This window comes from Rhinatrema bivittatum, chromosome 16 (genome assembly GCF_901001135.1).
Source record: "Rhinatrema bivittatum chromosome 16, aRhiBiv1.1, whole genome shotgun sequence".
Classification (NCBI taxonomy): Eukaryota; Metazoa; Chordata; class Amphibia; order Gymnophiona; family Rhinatrematidae; genus Rhinatrema; species Rhinatrema bivittatum.
In genome coordinates, this window is record NC_042630.1 from 31294063 (window position 1) to 31318794 (window position 24732).

A 24732-nucleotide genomic window follows, 5' to 3' on the forward strand; every position below is an offset into this window, starting at 1 on the left:
AATAAGGAATTGAAACAGGCATAGGAATTCCCATTTCACCACATACAGAAAATTCAGAGCTTACATTTTACTGTAGCAGTATTGCATAAAGTGAAAGCTATTTTTTCTTTTAAACAATTTTCGGCTCGATACAGTAAGGCCGCGGTAAAAACAGTGCGGCAGTGTCAGGCGCACCCTTCCTCCCCGCACCCACAGTTCTCTTCACTAACTCCCCGATACTCTCCTCTAATCGCATGCAAATGCATGCCGCGGCTGTGAAGCGTTAGGGAAGGGTTATGCCCGCGCAACCCATTGTACTGTATAGGCGCTGTAACAGCGCCTATACAGTAACCTGGGTGCGCTGGTACCTGTCATTTCAAATGACATTTGAAATGACAGGCACCAGGAAGTGTAAAAAAGTGTAAAAAACAAAAAACCTGTGTGTTATATAAAAAAAATGTTAAATACCTGTCGGAGGGCCATGGTTCCAGGCGGCCGGTGAGCGGCGGGCTGCCATCAGCGGCATCCGGTAGTCCCTTCTCCCGATTTTGCACGGGCGGGTCGGCAGCGGGGGGGGGGGTCGGCAGCAGGATCCGGGAGCGGCGGGTAGGCAGCAGCGGGGTCCGGGGGGCAGCGGCAGCAGGATCCAGCGTGTTCGATCAGGCAGGTAGGTGGCAAAATAAAGATGGCCGCCTGCACGGGAAAAGCGTGCAATTGGCCGCTGAAGACGTGACGTCACACCCCGTGACGCCAAACGTCGTGACGTCACGTCTTCAGCGGCCAATTGCACAATGGGTTGCGGCAGCAGGATCCTGCTGCCGCTCCCGGATCCTGCTGCCGCCGCCCCCCCTCCCGCTGCCGACCCGCCCGTGCGAAATCGGGAGAAGGGACTACCGGATGCCGCTGATGGCTGCCCGCCCCCCCCCCCCCGCTGCCGACCCGCCCGTGCAAAATCGGGAGAAGGGTACCGGATGCCGCTGATGGCTGCCCGCCGCCCACCGGCCGCCTGGACCCACGGCCCTCCGACAGGTATTTAACATTTTTTTTATATAACACACAGGTTTTTTGTTTTTTACACTTACCATAGCAGGCCCGAGCCTTGCTACTTTTTCGTTTGTTTTTTTTTTGCTTCGGGAGGAGGGGACCGGACGGGACCAGGGCGGGTAAGCAATGTTTTTACACTACACTACACTAACTCCTACTAGGGGGAGGCGGTAAACTAGCAGGTTAAGGCCGCGGCAGAACAGCGGGTTACGGAGGAGATAATATTAGCGCCCGTTACAGTATCGCAGTGGAATAGCTAATTCCTTCATTATACAGCTTTTTCGTTCATTTACATGCTGGGTGCGGAAAGGGTTTAGGAAGTGCTAAGGACGCGTGAAACTGGAGACTGTATCGCTGAATGGCCTTACTCGTCTGTATTGTGCGCTCCCAGCACGTTACAGACGGGGAATCTTTAACTCAATGTTACTGTATCGACCTGTTTGTTAGCTAGCAAATAATGCTATAATGTTTTTGTTCTTAAACGTTTAAATGCTCATGAAAAGTTCTAGCTGGGCATTCTTGGAAAAAAAATTGTATATTTACATTTCCTTTACCAATAGTGCTAGACTCTTATTTTCAGTAATTCAGATCTGACACTAGATCTGTCTTGGATTAAAAAAATGTATTTTATAATAAAAATGCTTTGCTAAGGTGTGACCTCCTAGTCCAGTATTGGCATGGCACAGATAAAGCGAAACATCATCTGACATTGACAGCTATACAGTCAAAAGGTTGGGGTTATGTCCCCATATCTCTTGCCTGTATGAACGTGTGGGAATTCAGCAGTGAAAAAAGAACAAATAGTCAAAAATGCAAATATGATCCAAAAGGTCTTTAAAAGAATGCCACCCCATGGAAAGTGGATGGTGGTTTGAGTCATTTTGTGCTCTGCCAACAAAGAACATTTTGCTCCTGTTAACCATACACAAGCAGCTTGTTACTTCTAGTTCTTGGAATACGTGTGGCATTTAAATGTGTCCAGACAGGTAAATGCGTAGATATTGTAAGAGGCAATTTGTGCTGGTGAAGTTTTATTTAAAAAAAAAAGAGAGAGGCACGTAAATGACAGTAATGAGAAGGATCACTCTGCACTCTGTGTTCCTTTTCTTTTCTAGGCATCAGGAAGTAACTTAGCTTCTCTCTCAGTTCTCCTCTGGCACAAGTCTCTCTGGTGATGGATTGCCAGTACTGAGTGGAAATAGCTTGCTTTTCTGAGTGGAGTTATTGTTCCTTGGAGTTGTGTACTAAACACTTTCCAGCAAAAGTGGATTCTTTCCCTGCTATCAGGAATTTTACTGCTAGCATTGAGTTACAGTCCTCTTCCCCTTGGCGATTCTGCGTGTCGTTAATCAGCTCCAGCCACATTTTCATTCTTAACCGCTTCGTGAACCTGGGAGTTTGAGAGAGAGACCTCCAGAAATCTGAGGAATGCTGAAGGTTGTGGGGGTTTAAGTTTATTTTTCTGCTTTTCCACACTTCAAAGTGGATTACATTGCAGTACTGGAGGTATTTCCCTGTCCCCAGAGGGCTCACAATCTGAGGGCCTCATTTACTAAATCTTTTTCCCCAAGACGCGGAATGAGAGAAAAGCTTTAGTATATCAGAGCCTACGTTTGTACCTGAGGCATTGGAGGGTAAAGTGACAAGGAGCGGCACTGAGATTTGGATCTTGGCTCGCTACTCTAACCACTAGGCTACTCTATGCAGGATAAACACATGACCTTTTAAATAGACGCGTTACACTGAGGACTGCTATTGGAAGCTAGTTTTTCTAAGTTCTCCTTAACAGAAGGCATGGGGGTAACCTGCATAAAGCAGCAGTTACAACCATAAGCAACTTACTGGGCAGACCGGATAAACCATCATTTACTATGTTACTTAATTTGTAATGTTAATAACAAAGCCTGTCTGGCAGTTTTGTAGATCCCGTGCCAGTCTGTGCTTGTATGAGACATTCATTTGTAGCAGCTCCACACCTGCTGTGTCTTACTCTTCTTTTTGCTAGAAACCAACTGTGGGCTAGCTGGATGTTTTGGTCTGACCCAGTTTGGCAGCAGTTCTGTTCCTCTAGTGTGATAACTACATTCAAAATGAAATGGACAATGTGACCTCCATTTCAAAACTATTCTAGCTGCACAGATTCACTTTGGTTTTTACTGTTAGCACTCCAAAAATATTCTAATTCTGTACAGTATCCTTTTGCTTTATTGGGTGCCTGTATTACCTGGCACTCTTTTTGGAAGGTTTGTTTTGGGGGTTTTTTTGTCTATTTAAGCAGGCTAATTAACCATTACTTGTGAGTGACATCATCTGGCGACACCAAATGAACTTGTTGCCTCTTGAGCCTTCATGGTTATTTTTTGTCTGAGCATGTGCTCGGACATATATTCTCTCTTCTAAAAAATTTTCACAGAATCTTTTAAATGGGATTCTTTTTTCAGAACTATTTTCACTTAGTTGCCTTGCTGCTTCAGCAGCCCCACAAAAGCACTTTTCAGTGCTACTAAAAAAAAATAAATAAATAGTAAGAAGTTTCTCATTGCCTTCCCAAAATGTCACAGAGAAGTACCTTTCCTCAAGCACACCACTTGAAGCCGCTCATTGTTGGTTATGTCCATCACAAACCTTTGCCTCTGCCCGGAGCATCACCAACAGCAGTGTTAGTTATACCTGTGGACAGATGTTCCCGAACTCATCACTCCAGGGTACACCAAATCTCTAAGGACTAGGAAGCACTCCATGAAGTTAGCTTGTGGCACATTTAAAACTAATCTGAGAAAATTCTTTTTCACTCAGTGCACAATTAAACTCTGGAATTTATTGTCAGGGGATGTAGTTAGTGTAGCTGGGTTTAAAAAAGGATTGGATAAGTTCTTGGAGGAGAAGTCAATTACCTGCTATTTATCAAGTTGACTTAGAAAATAGCCACCGCTATTACTAGCATCAGTAGCATGGGATATACTTACTTTTTGGGTAGTTGCCCAGGTACTTGTAGCCTGGATTGGCCACTGTTGGAAACAGGATGCTGGGCTTGATGGACCCTTGGTCTGACCCAGTATGGAATGTTCTTATGTTCTTACAAGCCATTAAGCCCGTTAAAATGGGCTACATCCCACTGTCTCTCCCCTCACTCTTCACCACCCCCTACGTCCCTCCCTCACACTCACCTACTCCTCCCCACCCTCCCTCTCCTTTCTCTCAGTCCCTCCCTCCCACTCAGTCTCACTCACTCCCTCCCCCCACTCTCCCTCTCTCCCTCCCTCCCTCTCAGTCCCACTCCCTCCCTCCCTCTCAGTCCCACTCACTCAGTCACTCCCTCCCACTCAGTCCGTCCCTCCCTCTCTCTCTCTCCTCCCTCGCTACTGGCCACTGCCGCCGCCCGCTACCGCCGCCCGCTGCTGCTGCCGCCATGTTTTTTTTTTGACGCTGCGTAAGACAGACGTGCTCGCCCGCACATGCGCAGTAGAGCTGCTCTCTACTGCGCATTTGCGGCACGTCGGTCAAGCGTCGTTTATCTAGTTAGATATCCTCATTCCGTAGTGCAGCATTGTCTGCCTCGCCAGGAAAAGAGTTCAGCAGCAGTTCCTCAGACTCTCATACTGGTGGAGACCAAAGCCATGGAGTCAGCTGCCTGGTGTCAAAAAAAAAAAAGCACCATTAGTTGTTGGAACCAGCATTGAAGCACGAGCACTCTAAACATAGTGCATCAGCACAGTGGTGTTGATTTGATCATTTTCAGCGCATGATGTATCAAGATGCGAAAACATTCCTCTGTGTACCAACACATGGTATACTGGCGCACCAGTGCACTCAGCACATGATGCATCGCAGTATTCCATGCCAGCCGCTCAAACATTGCCGAACTGGTGCACGTTTGATGCACCGAGGACCAAGCTGCATACTCCAATGCATTCAGAAGCTTCGACTCTTTTGACTTACTGATGCACCTGATTCCCTCCTTTCAGGTCATGATGCCAAATGGCACAGTGCAGCACTGATGCAGTTGACACTTCCATTGCAACTTCGATGCACTATTCTGGATTCCTCGACACGATTGGAACAGCATCTGTCAAAGCGATCAGTCATCTAAGCATTCTGCTTCATTGAAGCATCCAGTTCTTTAGACTGCTCTACCAACACAATTCTACACATCTCACCTTAAATCTGCTGGTCAAAACAGTTTACAGAGAATACATACATAATGGTAAAAACAAAATAAAAATATAAATTAAACCTAATACAATACTAATGATAGATAATAAAGATTAAAAATAGTCTCAACATGCCTGTGATTACTTAAGTTTTTAAGAATTAAGTGGCTGGGTCGGAGAAATAGGTAGGTTTTTAACTTTTTCTTGAAATCCACTCTTTGTTGCAATGGAGTCTAGTCAGTCAGAGGTGAGGGATCACTCTGTTCCACCTCAAATTCCACAGGAGGAATCTCCTGATTTGCCATAAATATTCATTACTGTTTAAGTGAGTGACTCCAAAAGTGTCCTGGTTCAGACAGACAATCAAGTGGCCATGTTTTATGTCTATTAAGCAAGGAGGAATGGGATTATGACCCCACTACTAGGACAAGATCAGGACTTGGGCAGCCAGAATTGAGCTGTCCTGTAAGCCACCTGGGAATATCAAACACCCTAGCAGATTGGCTCAGCAGAATATTCATCCATACAAGTGGTCTCTACATAAATCGGTGGCAGACAAACTCTTCAGATTCTGGGGTCAGTCATCTGTGAACCTGTTCACGTCACAGGAGAACAGAAAACTAAATCAACTCTGCTCAGTTTTTCCAAGCGATCTGACTGGCTCAAGACACTTTCCTTCATGGGAAACAAACCTTGTGTCTGCTTTTCTGCCAGTATCATTTATTGCCCAAACAGTACAGATTATTCAGAACCATGCCCAGCTGATCTTCAAGGCTCCAGCATGACCCAGACAAGCATGGTATATATATCTCATACAACTTTCCAGCAGTCCTTCCCTAGATCTAGGGACAGACCCTTGCTGTTAACTCAAGATGAAGGTATGATTTATCACCCCAAGCTCTCGGCTGGCAACTTGACAGCTTGGGTGCTGAATGCTCAGTGATTGCAGATCTCAGTCTATCTAGAAACATAGTGGACGTTTTAGTCTTGTCTAAGAAGCCATCAACTACAAGAAACTATGCATTAAATGGAATAGATATTAAAATGGTGCCAACAAAATGCCTTGGATCCCTTTTCCTGTGAGCCCATATACTTACTAAGATACTTGCTCTGCCTCTCTAACTCTGGCCTCATCAGCTGTTCAGTATGAGTACATCTGTGTGATAGAAAGCCTGTCTATCAGAATGTGGTCAGATGCTATCGTTTATCCACTGATTATCTGATTCATGAGCAGTCTATGGTATCTCAAACCTCCTGTAACATGTACTTGAATGTGGTGCTCTCTCAACTAATGAAGTCTCCTGAGTCACTGGTGTCTGCATTGCTGAACTTTTTAACTTGGGAAGTGGTATTCTTCGTGGCAATGACCTCAGTTAGAAGAGTGAGTAAACTGCAGGCTCTAGTTCATTATTCACATAGTTCTGCCATAAAACTCCTTCGCACTCGGTCTTCCATATTAATCAATCCACTGTCCTGCCAACCTTTTTTCCAGGCCTTATGCTTGTGAGGGGGAGAGAACTTCTCCATACATTAGACTGCAAAAGAGCCTTTTGCTTATTACAAGAAACTAACTCTGCCACATCACCAAATCTCCCAGCTTTTTGTATCTTATGACCCTAACAGGCTAGGCATGGCAGTAGCAAAGCAACTTTAGTCCAATTGGCAGGCTGAGTACATTCAGCACTGATAATCCTTAGCAGGACTGCAAATCAGAATCCATGAGAGCTATGGCTTCTGTGGCTCATCTGCGAGAAGTTCCTATTGAGGATATTTTGCAAAGCTGCTACCTGGGCATCAGTCTGTACCCTCACACCACATTACTGTTGAGATGAGGTTTCAAAGACTGTGACTTTGGGCAAGCAGTTTTGTGTAACCAGTTTTTGCTGTAGTCCATACTCCACAATAGGGGCCAGGTTGCTTATTCAGAAAGATTCTGCTGCAACTCTTAGCTTGGGACTGCCCATCTGTAATGGCTAATTCTGCTTATCGATGGGGGAAAGTTTGTTTACCATAGACAGCAGGATGAATTAGCCATGGAACACCCACCCTCCTCCCTGGAGAATTGACTATATCTAGCTCAGGGCAGACTGAGAAAGCTTGTTAAGGTCACACCCACACGGGAATTCCCTCAATTTTAGTTACAGCACATTTTGGCATATAGCATGTGTATCTAAATTCACATAATACAAGATGGCAGCATGTTGCATAGGCAGGAGACTAATAGTGCCACAGGATGGAATAAGTTGGTGTTTTTGTAGCTATTTGGGACAGTGTGCAACTGTTTGTCAGAATAACTCAGCAGATTGTAATATTTGTATATATTTTCTTGAGCATATTTCTTGGTGCCGAGATGTTCATTTCCCTCCCCATGCTAAAAGTATTGGTTCAAGTTAAAAGCATTCAGAATTTCCCCTTTTAACCTCCTTTCTTTGATAGATCGTCTGAATTGGTGGACTCGTGTAAATCCTAACTGCCAAAGACTTCTGCCGTTGGCAACAACAGGAGACGGGAACTGTTTGCTTCATGCTGCATCTCTCGGTAAGTGCAAAATAAAACTGGAGTTGTAGTGTGTCTGAGTTGAGAGAACCTAATGATTAGTCCTTGGCCTTCCGGCACATATTTGCTGATATCTAGCAGCAGGGTGTGCTGCCAAGCCACTACCACATGAGGATCTGTGAGAAGGCCTGAAGAGATTCTTCACATTCTGATCCCAGCGTATGTTAAAGCTTGTGTAGTATTAAAAGCAAAGTGCTGTGAAGTATTTTCTCAGCAATTTTAAAGACACATGAAAAGAGAGGAAAAAACTGATGGCATAATAAAATGTTGGTGGGAAGGCATCTCCTATGTCCTCGTTCCTGGCATGGAGAATGCCAGTAAATTTGGATGCATTTGGGCTTCCCATCATCAAAACTCTCTATTAGCATTGCTTTTCTAAATCTAGAGCTTACGACTTTAAGTACCTGTGGCTTAAGAGTAAGTGCAGGGAAAGAGATTTTTAACTGCATTTACTGGTATCTTAGGCTAAAAAGCAAGTAGTGCAGTCTTCTAAAAAATAATATACTGAGCGGCACATGCCTTTATTAGGAGGAAGACCTAAGTCTTTCTGGCTTCTCACCAGTCACTGTTTTCCTTGTAAGGAATGTGGGGTTTTCATGACCGCGACCTTATGCTTCGCAAGTCCCTTTATACCTTGATGGAGAAAGGTGTGGAAAAGGAAGCCTTGAAGCGCAGATGGAGATGGCAGCAAACCCAGCAGAACAAAGAGGTAAGGACTGGTGCTAAATCTCTCCCCTGAGTCCCTGAAGGCTGACTAGGACACCGCGCCATTCCTCAGGGCAAAATCAGATTCCTTGTGGAAGGGTTTGTTTTAAGATTCTTGGCTGCTGGTTTTAATGGCCTTACTGTACCTTGCTCTTTGGCAGCTAACCAACAGGGATTTTGATTGTATCTGTTGGCCAGTTAAGTTTGGCTCATATATTTACAAGTGAGCGTGCTCTGATCAGAAATGATTCTGGAAGTAGCTGCCTCATTTTGCCGGGTCCTCAGGAATACACTTTTTTTTTTTTTTCCCCAGAGGACCCAGAAAGTATTTTTTACATCCAGCAGAAAATGTAATTTCTTTGGAGGCAGCAAACTCTTCCAAATCCTCCTTGCACTTGGTTCCCAGGGACAGGATAATCCTTGTACCATGTGCCTGCTTCTGGCCTGAGCAGACTTGAAATACTTCTGGCTTGCTTGCTTTTCATCCTACTGTTTGTGCACTTCATAACTAGCTGGCAAGTGTCAGGATAAGCAGGAATGAAGCAAAACCACAAGTACACACACTTGTGGAAGGCGTTCTTGTTATCCACACCACAGCTACTAATCAGCATGATTCTATGGATGGGAACTGGTTCCTTCATAGTGTGCAGTATCATTTGTGATGAATGCCCAATCAGATCCATTCTGTATGAAGTAAGTTATGACAATTAATTTTAATAACCATTTAAAAATATGTTGAGGTATTACTACATGTTACATGGTCAGTTTAAGTGCAGTTCTCCTTTCAGACAGGCTGAGAATAGGTACTTACAGGTATGAGCTGTTCTATATTTGTACTAACAGATCCCTTGTCCAAAGGGTACATAATCTGTGTTTAAATAAGCTACATTTGTTTACATAAAGGCTTCCTTGTGTAACTGTGTTACTAAGTGTATAATCTGCTTAATGATGTGTAGTTCCACACAGCCTCCTGGCCTTTGCTGTGGTAAACACCTGCTCTGCTCTGCTTCTAGTCTGGCCTGGTGTACACAGAGGAAGAATGGCAGAAAGAATGGAATGAGCTGATTAAACTTGCATCCAGTGAACCCCGGATGCACTACGGCACAAATGGAAGCAACTGTGCAGGGTAAGTAAGCCGTACATGTGCGCAAAGGAAACTAGTTTGGATCTCTCTCTCCTAAAAACCTTACAATGTGACGGCAGAAGCCCAAGAGCATCGAGATCCTGTCATACTGCAGACCTTTACTCCGTTCTGTTTCTGTTCCCTCTCCTCTGCCTGCCTCATGCTGTGTTGGGGGGTTTCCATATTGGGTCTATTTGCCATTGCTGGGTGTCAGCTATTTGATAGATTATCCTTTCTAAGCCAAATGATGGATAGCTGGGATGACAAAGGTGAAGTGCGAGATCTGCAGGTCTTTTACAACAAGGTTTTCTATTTGAGAAATGCAAAGCATTGGAATAAAGAGGAGTGAGCGTGTAGAAGAGCATTTCTTGAACACAAAAGAACCTAAGAGGTCTTTAAGAAGAGAATTTATTTAAAATGCAGATTGCAGTCTCCCAAGTTTGCCTAATGTAATTACTATATTTCATGATTAACAGTTGCTGGAAGATATTGCCCACACAATTCTTGGTATTTGTGAATCCCAGGCAAGTGCAGATGAAGTATAAAACTGCCTACTTCAGCCTGTTATATGACAAGCTTGATTACTAAGTAAAAAATAGCAGTGGAAACTAACAATTTAGTGGAACACAAATATTCACAAACAATATAAACAGTATACAGGTTTGTATAAAATACAGAAACCAGGATATCTTGTAATCTAAATACTAAAACTGCTTCTTGAGGAAACCAGTGGAGTCCGTGTAGGAAACTCAAGTGACAGCCCTGGTACATGTCTCCAGAGGCACCCATCCTACGGCAGCGTCCCCGTGGCGGATCCCGTTGGGGGAGAATCATTTGCCTTAATCATGTCTGATAGTGTAACAGAAATCTCTGGGCATGAGTGTTTCGCAACAAAGCATATACGTCTGTAGCCTTAAAACAGATTTAAAATGGTTTTTAATTCCCCTAAAAGCTTTACTTTCTGAAACAAGTAATTGAGTTCAACTAGGAAACCTCTGAAACTGTAAAGGACTCTGTATTTAGCAGTTTTAGTGGTTTTGTAGCTGCTGGTAGTATCTGAACTCAACTCCTTGTTCCAGGAAGTAAAGCTTTGGGGGGGGGGGGGGGGGGGGGTTTGCTTTGACTGTGTTAAACTTTTGTGTGTATGTATTTTTAGATTTTCTTTTACCTGAAGAACTGCAAGCTGTTTCCTGATAGTTTTTCTGTCTTGCGGTCCCCCATATGCATGTTTCTTGGCTGTCCGACACCCTTTTTGCCTTTTCAGCGTTTGTACGTTATACTTTAGTTTCTGTTGTGGCTTTGCATCTGGAGAGCAAAGCTAAAATATTGAAGCGTCAGAAGGGCTGATGGGGTTTCTCTTCTCTCCCCAGCACGGAGAGCTCCGAGGAGCCCGTCTACGAGAGCCTGGAGGAGTTCCATGTGTTTGTTCTCGCTCATGTACTGAAGAGGCCAGTTGTGGTTGTGGCAGATACTATGTTGAGAGATTCTGGAGGAGAAGGTAAAATAACAAAATGCCATAGTAGATTTCACTACCAATAGCTTTTTTTTTTATGAAGTTTTTTACAGTGTACTCTAAAATACCTAGGATGTATTTTCTCTGCCGTCTGCAGAAACTTGGCATTCCCTGTGTGTTTGTGTTTGTAAGGCACCAGTTATGTTCCCCCAATAGAGTATATTCTCATCAGCCTGCTGTTTTCCCCAAAAGTTGTACTTGCTTCACAGAGCAACAAGCTGTTTGACTAGAATTACTCTAATTTCACTTGGAACTAAGCTCTTTATGAGGATATTGTTACCAGCTCCTCCATAGACTAATATCAACCAAAACTGTGTGTGAACGGGTGCTGCCACGTTCTAGTGTGAGGGCACTGTGGCCAACAACACACGGTTAGTTTATAGAACGTGCATGATAGTTTACTGCTCTTAGGGTGCTTAGCTTTGGAGGTATTTTCTGTCTTGTCCGCAGAGCCCTTATCTGGCAGTGGTCACTTCAGGCTCACCCGCTGTGGTGGGGTGAGCACAGGGAGAAGCTTTGTTATAAATTCAGACTCTAAGCCTGTCCCTAAAGGAAAAATTGGTTTGTCAGTTTTAATTCTTTAACCTTTTAGGTACCAACGTTCCACAAGTGGAACATTTTTTCATATACTTTTAATTACTTGCAAATTTTTTATACCACATTTATACCATATTTGGGTCTAGTTAACTAAGATATGTAAAAAGGGGCATCAGGAAATAATTCCTTCAATGAGCAGGATCTACAAGGTTAAAAACTAAGAAAATATGGTCCTTCTTTAAGCATTTGCATGGCAAATATTGCCTTAGCTCAATTTGTTTTGTGTTTTTTGTTTTTCTAGCATTTGCGCCAATACCTTTTGGTGGCATCTATCTTCCTCTTGAAGTCCCAGCAAACAAATGCCATCAGTCCCCGCTGGTCTTGGCCTATGATCAGGCTCACTTCTCTGCGCTGGTCTCCATGGAGCAGAAAGAGCCCACAGGCGAGCAAGGTACTTAAAACCTAGTGTGGCGTGGCATTGCATCCCCTACCCAGAGAGCTACAATTTCAGTCATTGCTTCTAGCACTTTTTTTTTCTCCAAAATTTTTTTTTAAAAGAGGAATCTGTACATATAGGATAACCAACAGTCTCAAACATACCCACAAGAACAACTCCATGAACAAATGAGTACATGGGGACTACACAGAAATTATAAGTAAGCCAATAACACCTTGCCCCTTTATCCTAGTACTCACCATAATTACATGCCCCAAAGACTATATGAAGTCCTCTCCGTTTTCCTCTTTATTTTCTTACCTACACATTCTTCCACCACAAGCATACTACTACATTCAAACACCCACCCCTGCTTCTCTGCGTCTAGAGTAGAAATAGGTAATCCAGGGGCCCTAGAAGCACACTCCAGGCATGCAGAAGAATTGATTGAGGTATGGAATCCGCTGTAATACAATACAGGATAAAGCCCTCCTCAAGTGACTTTCTGAAACTCCATTTAGAATACCCCATACTTCTGCAATCTGGGGACAAGTGCTAGAAAAAAAATCTCCCATGCAGCCTGCAATGATTCAGCTACCTTACGCTTGCCTGTTTTAGTATCCTGCATCACCTGAACCAAAGTCCAGGCCCACTTCCACACAGTTTGGCAGTGTTTTTCTTTAGAGAATGATTGAAGAGCTCTGATGTGATGGCAGAAGAGAGTGAATTTTATGCCTTATCTGTGTCAAGGGATCATCGTGCTTATCCTCTTTCCATGCTCCCTGCAGTCTCCTGCTTTCTTGATTTTTATGTATTCTTAGCACGGTCAGCCATGTTTTAAGAGGATATATGAAGCTGACCTGCCAGTATGCATGTTCCAATCCCTAATACATTCTGTATGTGAGCTTGCTAAAGTCAGATTATCCTATGAGAGCAACAGAAGGCCTAGACACACATTAGATGTGTGCCTACAGATTGACTTTGTTGCACAGTGCTTGGTCTGTGTGCTGTGAATAAAACTGTATGAGGTCTGTTCTGAAGGGAAAACTGTGAACCTTCTGCTTAGGATTTTATATTTTCATGAATGCAATCGTTGGTTTCTCATCTTGTGGAGCAGTCTGCCTACTGCACTCCATTCTTCTTCATCCTGCTATGCCAGGCCAAGCAGATTGTTCGTTTTGTCACCACATACTGGATGTAGCATGAATCTTATTTATCCAGGACTTTGTGTGTGAATCAAGAAGTAATCCTAGTTTATATAGGGTCAGTCGTTTTGTGCCTACTTCACAAAGTAATCCTAGTTTATATAGGGTCAGTCGTTTTGTGCCTACTTCACAAAGTTTCCTTTGGAAGGCTGCCTACGGTCTTTATCCTTTGTTCTCATCAGCATTGCATTAGGAGTTCATGTTCAAATTGTTACAGCAAAGCCCAATTTTAATTTGGGGCAAATTTAAATATTAAACCATGTCCAATGGTTTTGTGACCAAAAATTCTAATCAAGTAATGGTGGAAGAGATTTGGACCAGGCATTTGAAAGTAGGTCACTTTTTTGCTCTATTCAGATGTTTTGTTTTTTCCATGGTAGCTGTGATCCCAATGACAGACTCTGAACACAAACTGCTACCTGTGCACTTTGCTGTCGATCCAGGGAAAGACTGGGAATGGGGCAAAGATGATGCTGATAATGTCAAGCTGGCCAGGTGAGTCTCTGAATATGGGAGGTCAGTAACTAAAGGTTATGTTGCTTTTGGACAGAATCTGCAATTCATCCTTCAGGCTTATGTCTCAGTCTTACTGAGAAAAGTTTGTTCCTAACACACTTAGCTTATCTGTATCGATCCAGTTTATCTGTAACTTTTTTGGAATGCATGACTCTTTTTTTTTTTTTTTCTTTTTTTTTTTTTTTTTAGTGCTGTACACACCCACTTTTTTGTTTTTATTTTAACTGAGTTTGCAGAATAGTGCACATAGCTCCTCTATGACCACTTAGCAGGATTCAGACCTAGAGCAAGCAGATCAGGGAGTCAAAATGGATGTTTGCTTTAATGTTAGAAATATTTTAAGCCTCACTGTGGAGCTTTAGAGAGCATTTTTCTGCTAAGTCAATGTTATCAGTTGAAATTTTTTTACTGCAAGAAGCATCTTTCTCAGGAGCAGGTGCAGAATGTGATAGGGTAGGTGAATGTCTGCAGCAACTCTTTCTCCCTAAGACAATACCATGGTTTGTGGACAGCAAAACAAACAGCCACACTAGATGGGTGATGTCATCTGATGGCGCTGGGTTGTTTTTTTTTTCTCACAGCTCAAAATGTTTAATCCTGCCTTATGAGCGCACGCAGGTCTTCATGTGCCAGTGTCCCTGTGCAGAATCTTCCCTCAGTCTTTTTCCAAGCTAACCAACTTCACGGGGAGGAGGGAGTGGCGGTGTGGCTGTTCGTTTTGCTATTGATAGGAAAGCAACTTCGCTTTCTCTATGGACAAGTATAACTGACAGCCACACAAGATTGGGACTCCTCAGCTGAGAGTTGCTTTGAACTAGTTCCTGTCTTCGATTTGTATTGTACAACCATATTGTATGTAGTGGGAAGTTGATTTATTTAAAAATGTTTTAAGCATTGCTTGTCTTTTGAAGGAGTTAATAAACATGTGGATAAAGGTGAACCAGTAGATATAGTATACTTGGATTTTCAGAAGGCGTTTGACAAAGTTCCTCTTGAGAGGCTTCTAGGAAAAGTAAAAAGTCATGGGATAGGTGGCGATGTCCTTTCGTGGATTAAAAGACAGGAAACAGAGAGTAGGATTAAATGGTCTGTTTTCTCAGTGGAAGGGAGTAGGCAGTGGAGTGCCTCAGGGATCTGTATTGGGACCCTTACTTTTCAATATATTTATAATTGTTCAGAGTAGTTAAATCACAAGCAGATTGTGATAAATTGCAGGAAGACCTTGTGAGACCGGAAAATTGGGCATCAAAATGGCAGAAGAAATTTAATGTGGATAAGTGCAAGGTGATGTATATAGGGAAAAATAACCCATGCTATTTTTATTTTATTTAAATCTTTTCTATACCCGTCGTTAAGGTGGGTACCGACACAACGGTTTACAGTAAGGCACATAAAAGTAATGATACTAAAATCTGTCAGGTTAAACAGGTGCCATAAGGTTCGGTAACATAGTTTGTAATCAATATTAATTGTTAAATCATGACCAGGTCTCTCTATATCAGTTTTGAGTACAACACTAGCTTTATAATTGTAACTTATCCTTTAGTGATGAACTATCAATTAAAAACTACACGCTTGGTGATTACTGTAGTGTGTGTGGGTGTTCAATTGTTCGTAACTTGCACTTCCCTGGCTTCTATTCTCCCTTCTCTTTTTGAAAAGCTTGTTTAAAGAGCCAGGTTTTTAAATTTTTTCTAAAGGTTTTGCTGTCTCTTTGTAATCTTAACTCCAAGGGCATGGAGTTCCATAGTATGGGTCCTGCCAGGGATAGCGCCCTTTCTCTTACTTGTGTTAGTCTTGCTGTTTTGACTGATGGAATAGTTAGGAGTGCTTTATTGGCTGACCTTAGGTTTCTGTTAGGGATGTGTACGCGAAGGGCTGTGTTTAGCTATAAGTTACTCAATGTTAGGTTCCATATTAGGAGCTACCACCCAAGAAAGAGATCTAGGCGTCAGTGGATAACACATTGAAGTCGTCAGCTAAGTGTGCTGCGGCAGTCAAAAATGGAAACAGAATGTTGGGAATTATTAGAAAGGGAATGGTGAATAAAACGGAAAATGTCATAATGCCTCTATCGCTCCATGGTGATAGAGCACCTTGAATACTGTGTACAATTCTGGTCGCCGCATCTCAAAAAAAATATAGTTGTGATGGAGAAGGTACAGAGAAGGGTGACCAAAATGATAAAGGGAATGGAACAGCTCCCCTATGAGGAAAGACTAAAGAGGTTAGCACTTTTTAGTTTGGAGAAGAGACGGCTGAGGGGGATATGATAGAGGTGGTTAAAATCATGAGAGGTCTTGAACAGGTTAATATGAATCAATTATTTACTCTTTCAGATAATAGACTAGGGGGCACTCCATGAAGTTAGCATGTGGCTCATTTAAAACTAATCGGAGAAAGTTCTTTCACTCAACGCTCAATTAAACTCTGGAATTGCCAGAGGATGTGGTTAGTGCTGTGTTTAAAAAAAGGATTGGATAAGTTCTTGGAGAAGTCCATTACCTGCTATTAACTAAGTTGACTTAGAAAATAGCCACTGCTCTTACTAGCAACAGTAACATGGAATAGACTTAGTTTTTGGGTACTTGCCAGGTTCTTCTGGCCTGGATTGGCCACTGTTGGAAACAGGTTGCTGGGCTTGATGGACCCTTGGTCTGACCCAGTATGGCATGTTCTTATGTTCTGTACTGTCTGGATAAGGATTGATGCAATGTTCTGTAAAAGGGAGTACCGAGGAATATCTTATTTTGAAACGTCCACATGAAGGGGAGCATAGGTTACTAGTTCTTATAGCTCACTTACTCTTTTGGCCACTATTGCTATTAAAAATGTTTTCTGTGTGAGATTTAACCATCTGATTATATGGCATCAACACTATTTAAGTCCCATTGTGGTGGTGCTTGACTTAGAGAGGAGGTATTAAGTTGTAAAGACCCTTTATGAATCTTGCCACTATCTGTTGCAGTAAAATTGGCTTACCTTCAGTGGGGATAGGATAAGCTGCCATTTCCTAGCGTGTAGCCAGATGGACTCAGGACCAATGGGTTATGCTCCCCTGCCAGCAGCTGGAGACTGAGTCGGGTTGCAAAGCTGACATCACTACGTATAGCCCTGCAGTGACCTCAGCTCTCCAGTATTCTCTATCTCCAGCAGATGGTGGACGTACCTCTCCCTCCAGGGACGATTGTTCTTTTTGGAAGGAGAAATTCTACTTTCTAAATTGAAGAAAAATTAAACCCCACTCTCCTGTGGTGATACCTAACGGTCCCTCCCCCACTTGAGAATTCCTGAGGCGATTTCAGAGATCCCTCAGAGGTGAGCCTTGGTCTGGTAGCCAGTTTCTAGCATGGACTTTGCTACTTAAGCAGCTGAAAGACAGCAGGTGCAGGAAGCAAAGTGCGGCGGTGACAGTCTCTGGCTGCAGAGGCAGAGGGCTTTGGCCATCTCTGTATTCAGCCAGGTAAGGCTGAGCTCAGGTACATTTAAAAAAAAAATGTAATACAGAGAAGGAGGGGGAGGTGGGGTTTGTGTAGGGCTTCCTCCTTCCCCAGTCTCCATGCTCAGCGTGCCGTTCTCACGTTTGTTCCACTCTGTGGGAGGTCGAGGGACATGAGCAGCCTCTGTAGGCTAGGCCCCGCTGTGAGGCTTTTTTGCTGCTCAATGTGTGGTAGGCCTCCATGACGTTTCTTTAGGCTGCCCTCCTTCAGGATTGTCTGTTCAGTGTGTGTGTCTAGTTTTTGGACACTTAGGCAGACCTAGTAGTCTGTGTGTCCAAGTTAAGCGGTGCCTTAAGTGGCTGTCCGCTTATCTGTGAGTGCAAGTTGAGCTTTGCTGTGCACTTGTTTTTACGGCGCCTAGGCATTGGGACACCTAATTTTTGGACACTTAGAATTTTGAACGTCTTTTTAAAAAAAAAAAAAAAAAAGCTAGACACGCCTCCGGTTAGCGCACTGCTAGCCTAATGGCGCCTATATCTAAGAAATCTAAGCCCCTTTCTCTTTGTACTGCCTGTCATATTCAGGTACCTCAGCCAGGAGTGCCCCCTGACTTGTGCAAGCGCTATTTGGAGGCTCAGGGAGATTTATCTTCCTTATTTCACTAGGCCTGGTTCTTCCCAGCCGGATGAAATGTCTGGGTAAAGACGATTCAGGTGGGCGACTGATTTTGGACTTCCCCTAACTGATTCATCAGCAGGGGACAGAGGCTCACTGAGTGCACCTAAAGTACCTCCTGGTGGAATTTTCCAGGGATTGCAGTCTTTTCTTCAGGTGCAGTCCTTAGCCCTGTCTAATGCTCCCAGGGCAGGGTCAGAAGTAGAAACCTTGCCTGGACCTGCTGTTAAGCCGGAGTCCTCTAGAACGGAACAGTCCAATGGAGATCGAGATGGCACAAATGATGATTCCGATCCTGACTCTTGAGAATGGTACAATTCCTCCTGGACTAGAACTGTATAGGACTATGAGACTCATCTTTCATAGAGATGAACTACCAGTTCTGTTTTCCCAGACCTCGAAAATGCTTGGGGTCCCTGGGGCAGATTCCATGTCTGAGCCAAAAAGAAATCCCATTTGGGTTTCCTTGCGTAAAGCAGTGATGGAGGCCATTCAAGAATTGATTGATCTTGAATGGGGCGCCCCCGAGGCCAGTTTCAAAGGGGGTTAGATTTTGGAAGGCTTGTACCCCTTGTATCTGAAAGTAGAAGCACTTGTGTATGCAGTCTCTGAGTGGAACACTATTCCCATGGAAGAGGTTGCTGACTTGGGGGTGAATTCCAGGGCAGTTATGGATCCAGTGGCTACCTTCTTGGCAGATGCAGGCTGTGGTTTGATCCACACTTCAGCCAGAGTGGCTTCAGTAATACCGTGTTTCCCCGAATATAAGACAGCGTCTTACTTTCTTTTTACCCCCAAAAGTCCCACTATGTCTTACTTTCAGGGTATGTCTTATATTGGAAAAAAAAACCTGAGTGTTCAAAAAAAAAATTATTTTTAAATACCTGTCGGAGGGCCGTGTGGGTCCAGGCGGCTGGCGGCGGGAGCCGGGTGGTCGCGTGTTAAATCTAGGCCGCGGGCGGGTGGGCGCTTGTTCCAGGCGGCGGCGGGGGCGGGTGGACGCGCGTTAGTTCGAGACGGCCGGCGGGCGGCGGGAGGTCGCGTGTTAAATCTAGGCCGGGTTGCACAGGCGCGCATTCATTCACTGCCGGTGGGGGCTGCCTCGGCAGCCCCCACCGGCAGTGAATGAATGCGCGCACAGGCCCACAGCGCCTGTGCGACCCCCTGCGATTCGGCGCTGGGGGCTGCCGGTGGGGGCTGCGGCAGTGAATGAATTCATTCATCCAGGCGGAGGAGCCGGCTGCTTTCGGCTGCCGCTGCCGGCTGCTTTCGGCGCTCAAGGCAGTCACATGCTGTGACGTCACGGCATGTGACTGCCTTGAGCGCCGAAAGCAGCCGGCAGCGGCGAAAGCAGCCGGCTCCTCCGCCTGGATGAATGAATTCATTCACTGCCGCAGCCCCCACCGGCAGCCCCCACCGCCGAATCGCAGGGGTCACACAGGCGCTGTGGGCCTGTGCGCGCATTCATTCACTGCCGGTGGGGGCTGCCGAGGCAGCCCCCACCGGCAGTGAATGAATGCGCGCCTGTGCGACCCGGCCTAGATTTAACACGCGACCACCCGCCGGCCGTCTCGAACTAACGCGCGTCCACCCGCCCCCCCCGCCGCCGCCGCCTGGAACAAGCGCCCACCCGCCCGCGGCCTAGATTTAACACGCGACCACCCGGCTCCCGCCGCCAGCCGCCTGGACCCACGCGGCCCTCCGACAGGTATTTAAAAATAATTTTTTTTTGAAATGACAGGTACGTCTTACTTTCGGGGGATGTGTTACATTAGCCGACCCCCCTAAAATTCCCTCTACGTCTTACTATCAGGGGTGTCTTACTATCGGGGAAACACGGTAGCAGCCAGATGTCAGTTATCATTGAGAAATTGATTGGCTGATGCAACTTCCAAGGCTAACCTAATGAAATTGCCCATTAAGGATTTCCAAGATGGCGATGGTAGTGTGACGGGTATGAGCGTCCTGCTTACTGCTGAAAGTTGCCGCTGAGGCATTTTTTTCATTCTGCCCTCTAAAGAAGGGCCAAGGAACGTCAAGCCTTGGACATGATGGTCACTTCAATTGTAGGTCCAATGGACGTTCATCACCGCCATAGGACGGAGTTAGGGGCCGAGTGTTTGAACGATGGGAGGGGAGAAAAAGAGCCCTCCTACGCTCCAGAACTGATGACATCACTCTCCCCTGGGGAGAGATCACAGCCAGCAAACCCGGCCGTTAGGCTCCAACAGGAGCGAGGAGACCTGGGGCTGTCTGAATATGTCAGCCCGATGGAATCTCCGAGGCCCGAAGTCCTGCTGGAAGCTTTGCGGCCCAGGATTTCAACTTTGAGCTGGCGAAATATCCAACAGAAATGGGGCCTGGAGAGAGCTTTGCTGATTTTCCTTCATTGCAACTTAAAACTTTGGTAAGGCCTCAAACCTTCACATTGGAGCTCATTTGGGAAGCAATAAACTATTTAAATAAGAACATGGCAATACAAATGGGGAGCTTTGTTGAATACAGTGAAAGATATTAAAATAAGAGTTGAAAAAAATAGAAGCAGAAAATGTTCAAACTAAAAATGAACTGTTAACAGTGAAAGCTGACTTGGGAAAGGTAAACGACTTGCAATATGCTTTGGTAAAGGAAAACCAGATCTTATAACTTAAAATTGAAAATTTAGAAAACATCTCAAGGAGTAAAAACATTCGGTGTATTAATTTTCCCAAACTTCCGATGTCCACACCAATGCAGCTTTGGCGGAGATATTTAATGGAGGTGCTTAAATTACCTGAAGCAACTTTACCTATTATTTCTAAAATACATTACCTCCCTCCTTTGAAGAAACTCATTAGGGGAAACAATAATGGGAATATTCTGATACAGGAATTACAACCCGCACAACCATCAAGCATAAATTTATCTGCAATATTAAAGGACTCTTGAGAGTAATCTTGCAAAACCTTCAACATTGCTGGTGACTTATGTTAGTCTGATAAAGATTGGGTATTTAGAAAGTATTTTCAAAATAAATTGGAAGATTTTCTGGGTTGTAAAGTCCAGATGTTTCCAGATTTGTCTAAACCATCTCAAAAACGTAGAAGACAATTTCTGTTAAAGCCTCAAGCAGTGCAATTAGGGATGTTTGTTATACTGAAACTTCCTTCTAAATGTTTAGTAAAGCACAGAGGGAATGCATATATATTTACTCAACCATCTCAGTAAACAGAATTTTTAGTAAGTAAAGGTAGACCATTGCTTAGCTCTTCACCAGGTCCTGAATAAATGCACTAATGTGGTGGGAATTAGATCTCTCAAGAAAAAGTAACTGTCCTATAGTTTAATGATTTAGTATATTATATTTCCTGAAGTTGTGAAATCTTGGATCATAATAGAGGGCTTGTTAGACAGGTATGACATTTAAGTCATTTCCTGTAATATGGTTGGTTTGTATAATCTTCTTTTCTTTTGTGATACCTGTATTTCCATTCAAGTAATGTTTTGCTTGATGAATATGCTTGTAAAAGTTATAAACAGATAAAAGAAAAAAAAAAAATTGCCCAATAAAGGCTTGCTCTTGTTTGGGAGCGAGTTGGAGAAACTGGCCAGTTCCTCTATTATAGGAGGGTAAGAAGCAGACGCCATGCTCCTTTAACATGAGGCCAAGCGTTTCCGACCCTATAATAGGAGCGACCTTTCAGAAGACTCGACCTTTTGGTAGGTCTCAGTCCTTTCGTCCTAGACAGCCCAAAGGGGGCACTGGCTCGGGTTGTGGATCCTCCCAAGCCTCCCAATGAAGGTTTGCCGACCCACCCCCGGGAATAGGAGAGGGATGGGTTGAGATCACTTCAGATCCATGGGTCCTGGAGATGATACAAGAATGATATGCGCTGGAGTTTCACAGTATTCCTTGGGATGTGTTTATGGCCTCTCCCTGCCACTCTTTGCAAAAGAAACAGGCAGTGGAGGATACATTGGCAAGGCTCCTCAGTTTGAGGGCTGAGATTCCGGTGCCCATGTCTCAAGAAAATATGGGGCGATATTCAATTTAATTTTGTTGTGCCCAAGGAAGGATCCTATCGTCCCATCCAGGATCTCAAAGGTGTCAACCATAAAAAGCGGGTGATGCATTTTCACATGGAGACCTTGCGTTCAGTGATAGTGGCCGTGCAATCGGGGGGAATTTAGACCTCTTTGGACCTGTCCAAAGCATATCTTCACATTCCCATTCGACTAGAGTTTCAACACTTTCTGCAGTTCGCAGTTCTGGGACACCATTATCCATTTCGGGCACTGCCTTTTGGTCTGACCACCACCATTCCCAGGACCTCATCCAAGGTAATGGTGGTAGTTGCGGCAGAATTGAGAGAGGATAGAATCCTAGTACGCCCGTATTTGGACGACTGGCTGATTCGAGCCAAGTTGCTGTAAGAGAGCTGCCTGGTGACTCACAAGGCAGTCTCCCTGTTGCAGGAGCTCAGCTGGGTGGTGAACCTGGTCAAGAGCAGTCTTCAGCCTGCTCAGTCGTTGGAATACCTTGGGGTTCGGTTCAGCAAGGTTTTCCTGCCGGAAGCTGGTATTCAGAAGTTGATAGCACAGCTACGTCTATTGATGGACACTCTGCACCCGACAGTATGGTCCTATCTGAAGGTACTTGGTTTAACGGCAGCAACCCTGGAAGTGGTACCATGGGCAAGAGCACATATGCATCCTCTTCAGCACTCCGTTATCTCTGTGGAACCCACAGTCTCTGGACTATTCGATTCAGCTCCACCTGCCGATGGTCTCCTCCCAACTGCAGTGGTGGCTACAGCCAGATTATCTAAGGAAGGGAAATTCCCTAGCACCACTGGACTGGCTAGTACTGTCAACAGATGCAAGCCTCTATGGTTGTGGAGCTCACGGTCAGAAGCTGTCTGTGCAAGGGCGCTGGGATGCAGATCATCAATCTGAAAGCCAGGGCAGTCTGGCTGGCAAGTTTGCAGTTCAGTGACAGGCTGCAGGGTTGAGCGGTCTCGATAATGTCGCACAATGCAACGAATTGACTTACATCAATTGGCAGGGAGCTCTTGAACCTACCACTATGTCTTGGGACTTCAATGTGGTGTTAGCTCAGCTGATGGAAGCTCCATTTAAGCCACTGCACACCTGTGATCTGAAGTACCTGACCCGGAAGGTCATATTTCTGGTGGTACTCACCTCAGCGCACAGGGTCAGCGAGCTCCAGACACTAGTAACTTAATCACCTTGCACTAATTTTTAGTATGACAGTGGTCTTGCATACGCACCCTAAGTTCTTGCCTAAGGTGGTGATTGACTTCCATCTTAACCAGTCAATCGTCCTGCCAGTATTCTTTCCCATGCCCTATTCGCACTGCACAGTTTGGACTGCGAGCAAGCCTTAGCCTTCTATCTGGAGCGAACAGAAGACCATAGACTGTCCACCCAACTTTTTATTTCTTTTGATAGGAATAGGTTGGGCATTGCTGTTTCCAAACACACTATCCAGTTGGCTACCAAATGGCATATATTATGCCCAGTGGGCCTGCACCTTAAAGGGTCATGTCAAGGTTTGTTCTGTCAGAGCCATGGCAGCATCGGTGGACCACTTTCAAGCAGTTACTGTGGAGGAGATCTGCAAGGCTGCGAGGTGGAATTCTCTCCACATATTCATATCTCAGTATGGCTTGGGTATGGATGGCCGTCACAGTAGATTTGGCCAGTCTGTCCTTCAGAATCTGTTTTGAGGTGTAGAACCCAACTCTCTTCCCACCTAGGGGCCTGTTATTTGGGTTCAGGCTCTCTCCCCCTCTTGTTACCATCAGCACCATTATTGTGCCAGTTGCCACCGGGTTGGATGTCAATTGGTCCCCTTTTACATTAGGGAGCAGCCTGTAGCTAGGATTCACCCATGTGGAGGACTACCATCCTGCTTGTCCTCAGAGAAAGCAGAGTTGCTTACTGGTAACAGGTCTTCTCTGAGGACAGCAGGATGTTAGCCATCACGAAACCTACCTTCCACCCTGCAGAGTTGGATTTCTATTTTTTTTCATTTCTATATTCTGTTTTAAGACTGGAGAGGGACCCCGCGTGGACATGTGGTATAGGGCATGCTCAGTGTGCCTAGTCAAATTTCTAGAAACTTTGACATAAGTTTTCCGCATCTGGGCTTCATCTGATGATTTCACCCATGTGTGAGAACTAACATCCTGCTGTTCTTGGAGAACACCTGTTACAGGTAAGCAACTCTGCTAAATCCTTGTAAGTCAGTCTTCCTCTAAACTGAATGAGATTGATTCTGACTTTTTTTTTGTAGGAAATTCAGATGTTGAACTCTTAGGTTTTTCAGGTGCCAAGTCCAATGGTGGATTAGGTGATGGTATATCTGAGTTTAATATGAAGTTACATGAACTCTATGAATCATCAGAAATGGTCTCTACAAATGGAGCTGTCTGATTTTTGCTTTTTCTCTATTTTCGGGGGGGGAAAAGTGCTAGGTTTGTCTACAGACATTCTCTTAATCTTCCTAGTACCAGTTGAGTGAAAGAAGTATTATTTGTTATGCATTTGCTTCATGTATGTCTTTAAGAAGCTCATTTATGTTTGCACAAGGCATGACAATCCTGTATTGGCTGCCTGATTGTGTTTTGATTTTTTTTCTCTAAGCTTCCGAGGACATAGAACTTGATGATTCTGTGTGCTTCCTTTTCTTTGTATAAGCCCTCTTGTGGCATGCTAAATGTCTGTGCTGAGTTTTCTGCGCTGGGTGATCCCTGCTGTTTCTTCAGTGCCAGCGAGTTTTGGCATTGAAGATTCTGCTCTGACTTTTCAGTACTATTTTCTACGATGCCTTGGCGCCAGTGGATTAGT

At 44.5% G+C, this 24732-nt stretch overlaps 1 protein-coding gene across 2 annotated transcripts in view; it reads left to right on the forward strand.

Annotated features, from left to right (window-relative positions):
• Positions 1–24732, forward strand: part of OTUD7B (OTU deubiquitinase 7B) — a 99012-nt gene that overhangs the window by 67729 nt on the left and 6551 nt on the right. For both annotated transcript variants that reach the window (XM_029581082.1, XM_029581083.1), the window contains 6 exons: positions 7611–7712; positions 8312–8439; positions 9449–9561; positions 10929–11056; positions 11910–12059; positions 13630–13744. In XM_029581082.1, coding sequence (XP_029436942.1) covers positions 7611–7712; positions 8312–8439; positions 9449–9561; positions 10929–11056; positions 11910–12059; positions 13630–13744 — 736 coding nt within the window. The remainder of the gene's footprint in view (positions 1–7610; positions 7713–8311; positions 8440–9448; positions 9562–10928; positions 11057–11909; positions 12060–13629; positions 13745–24732) is intronic.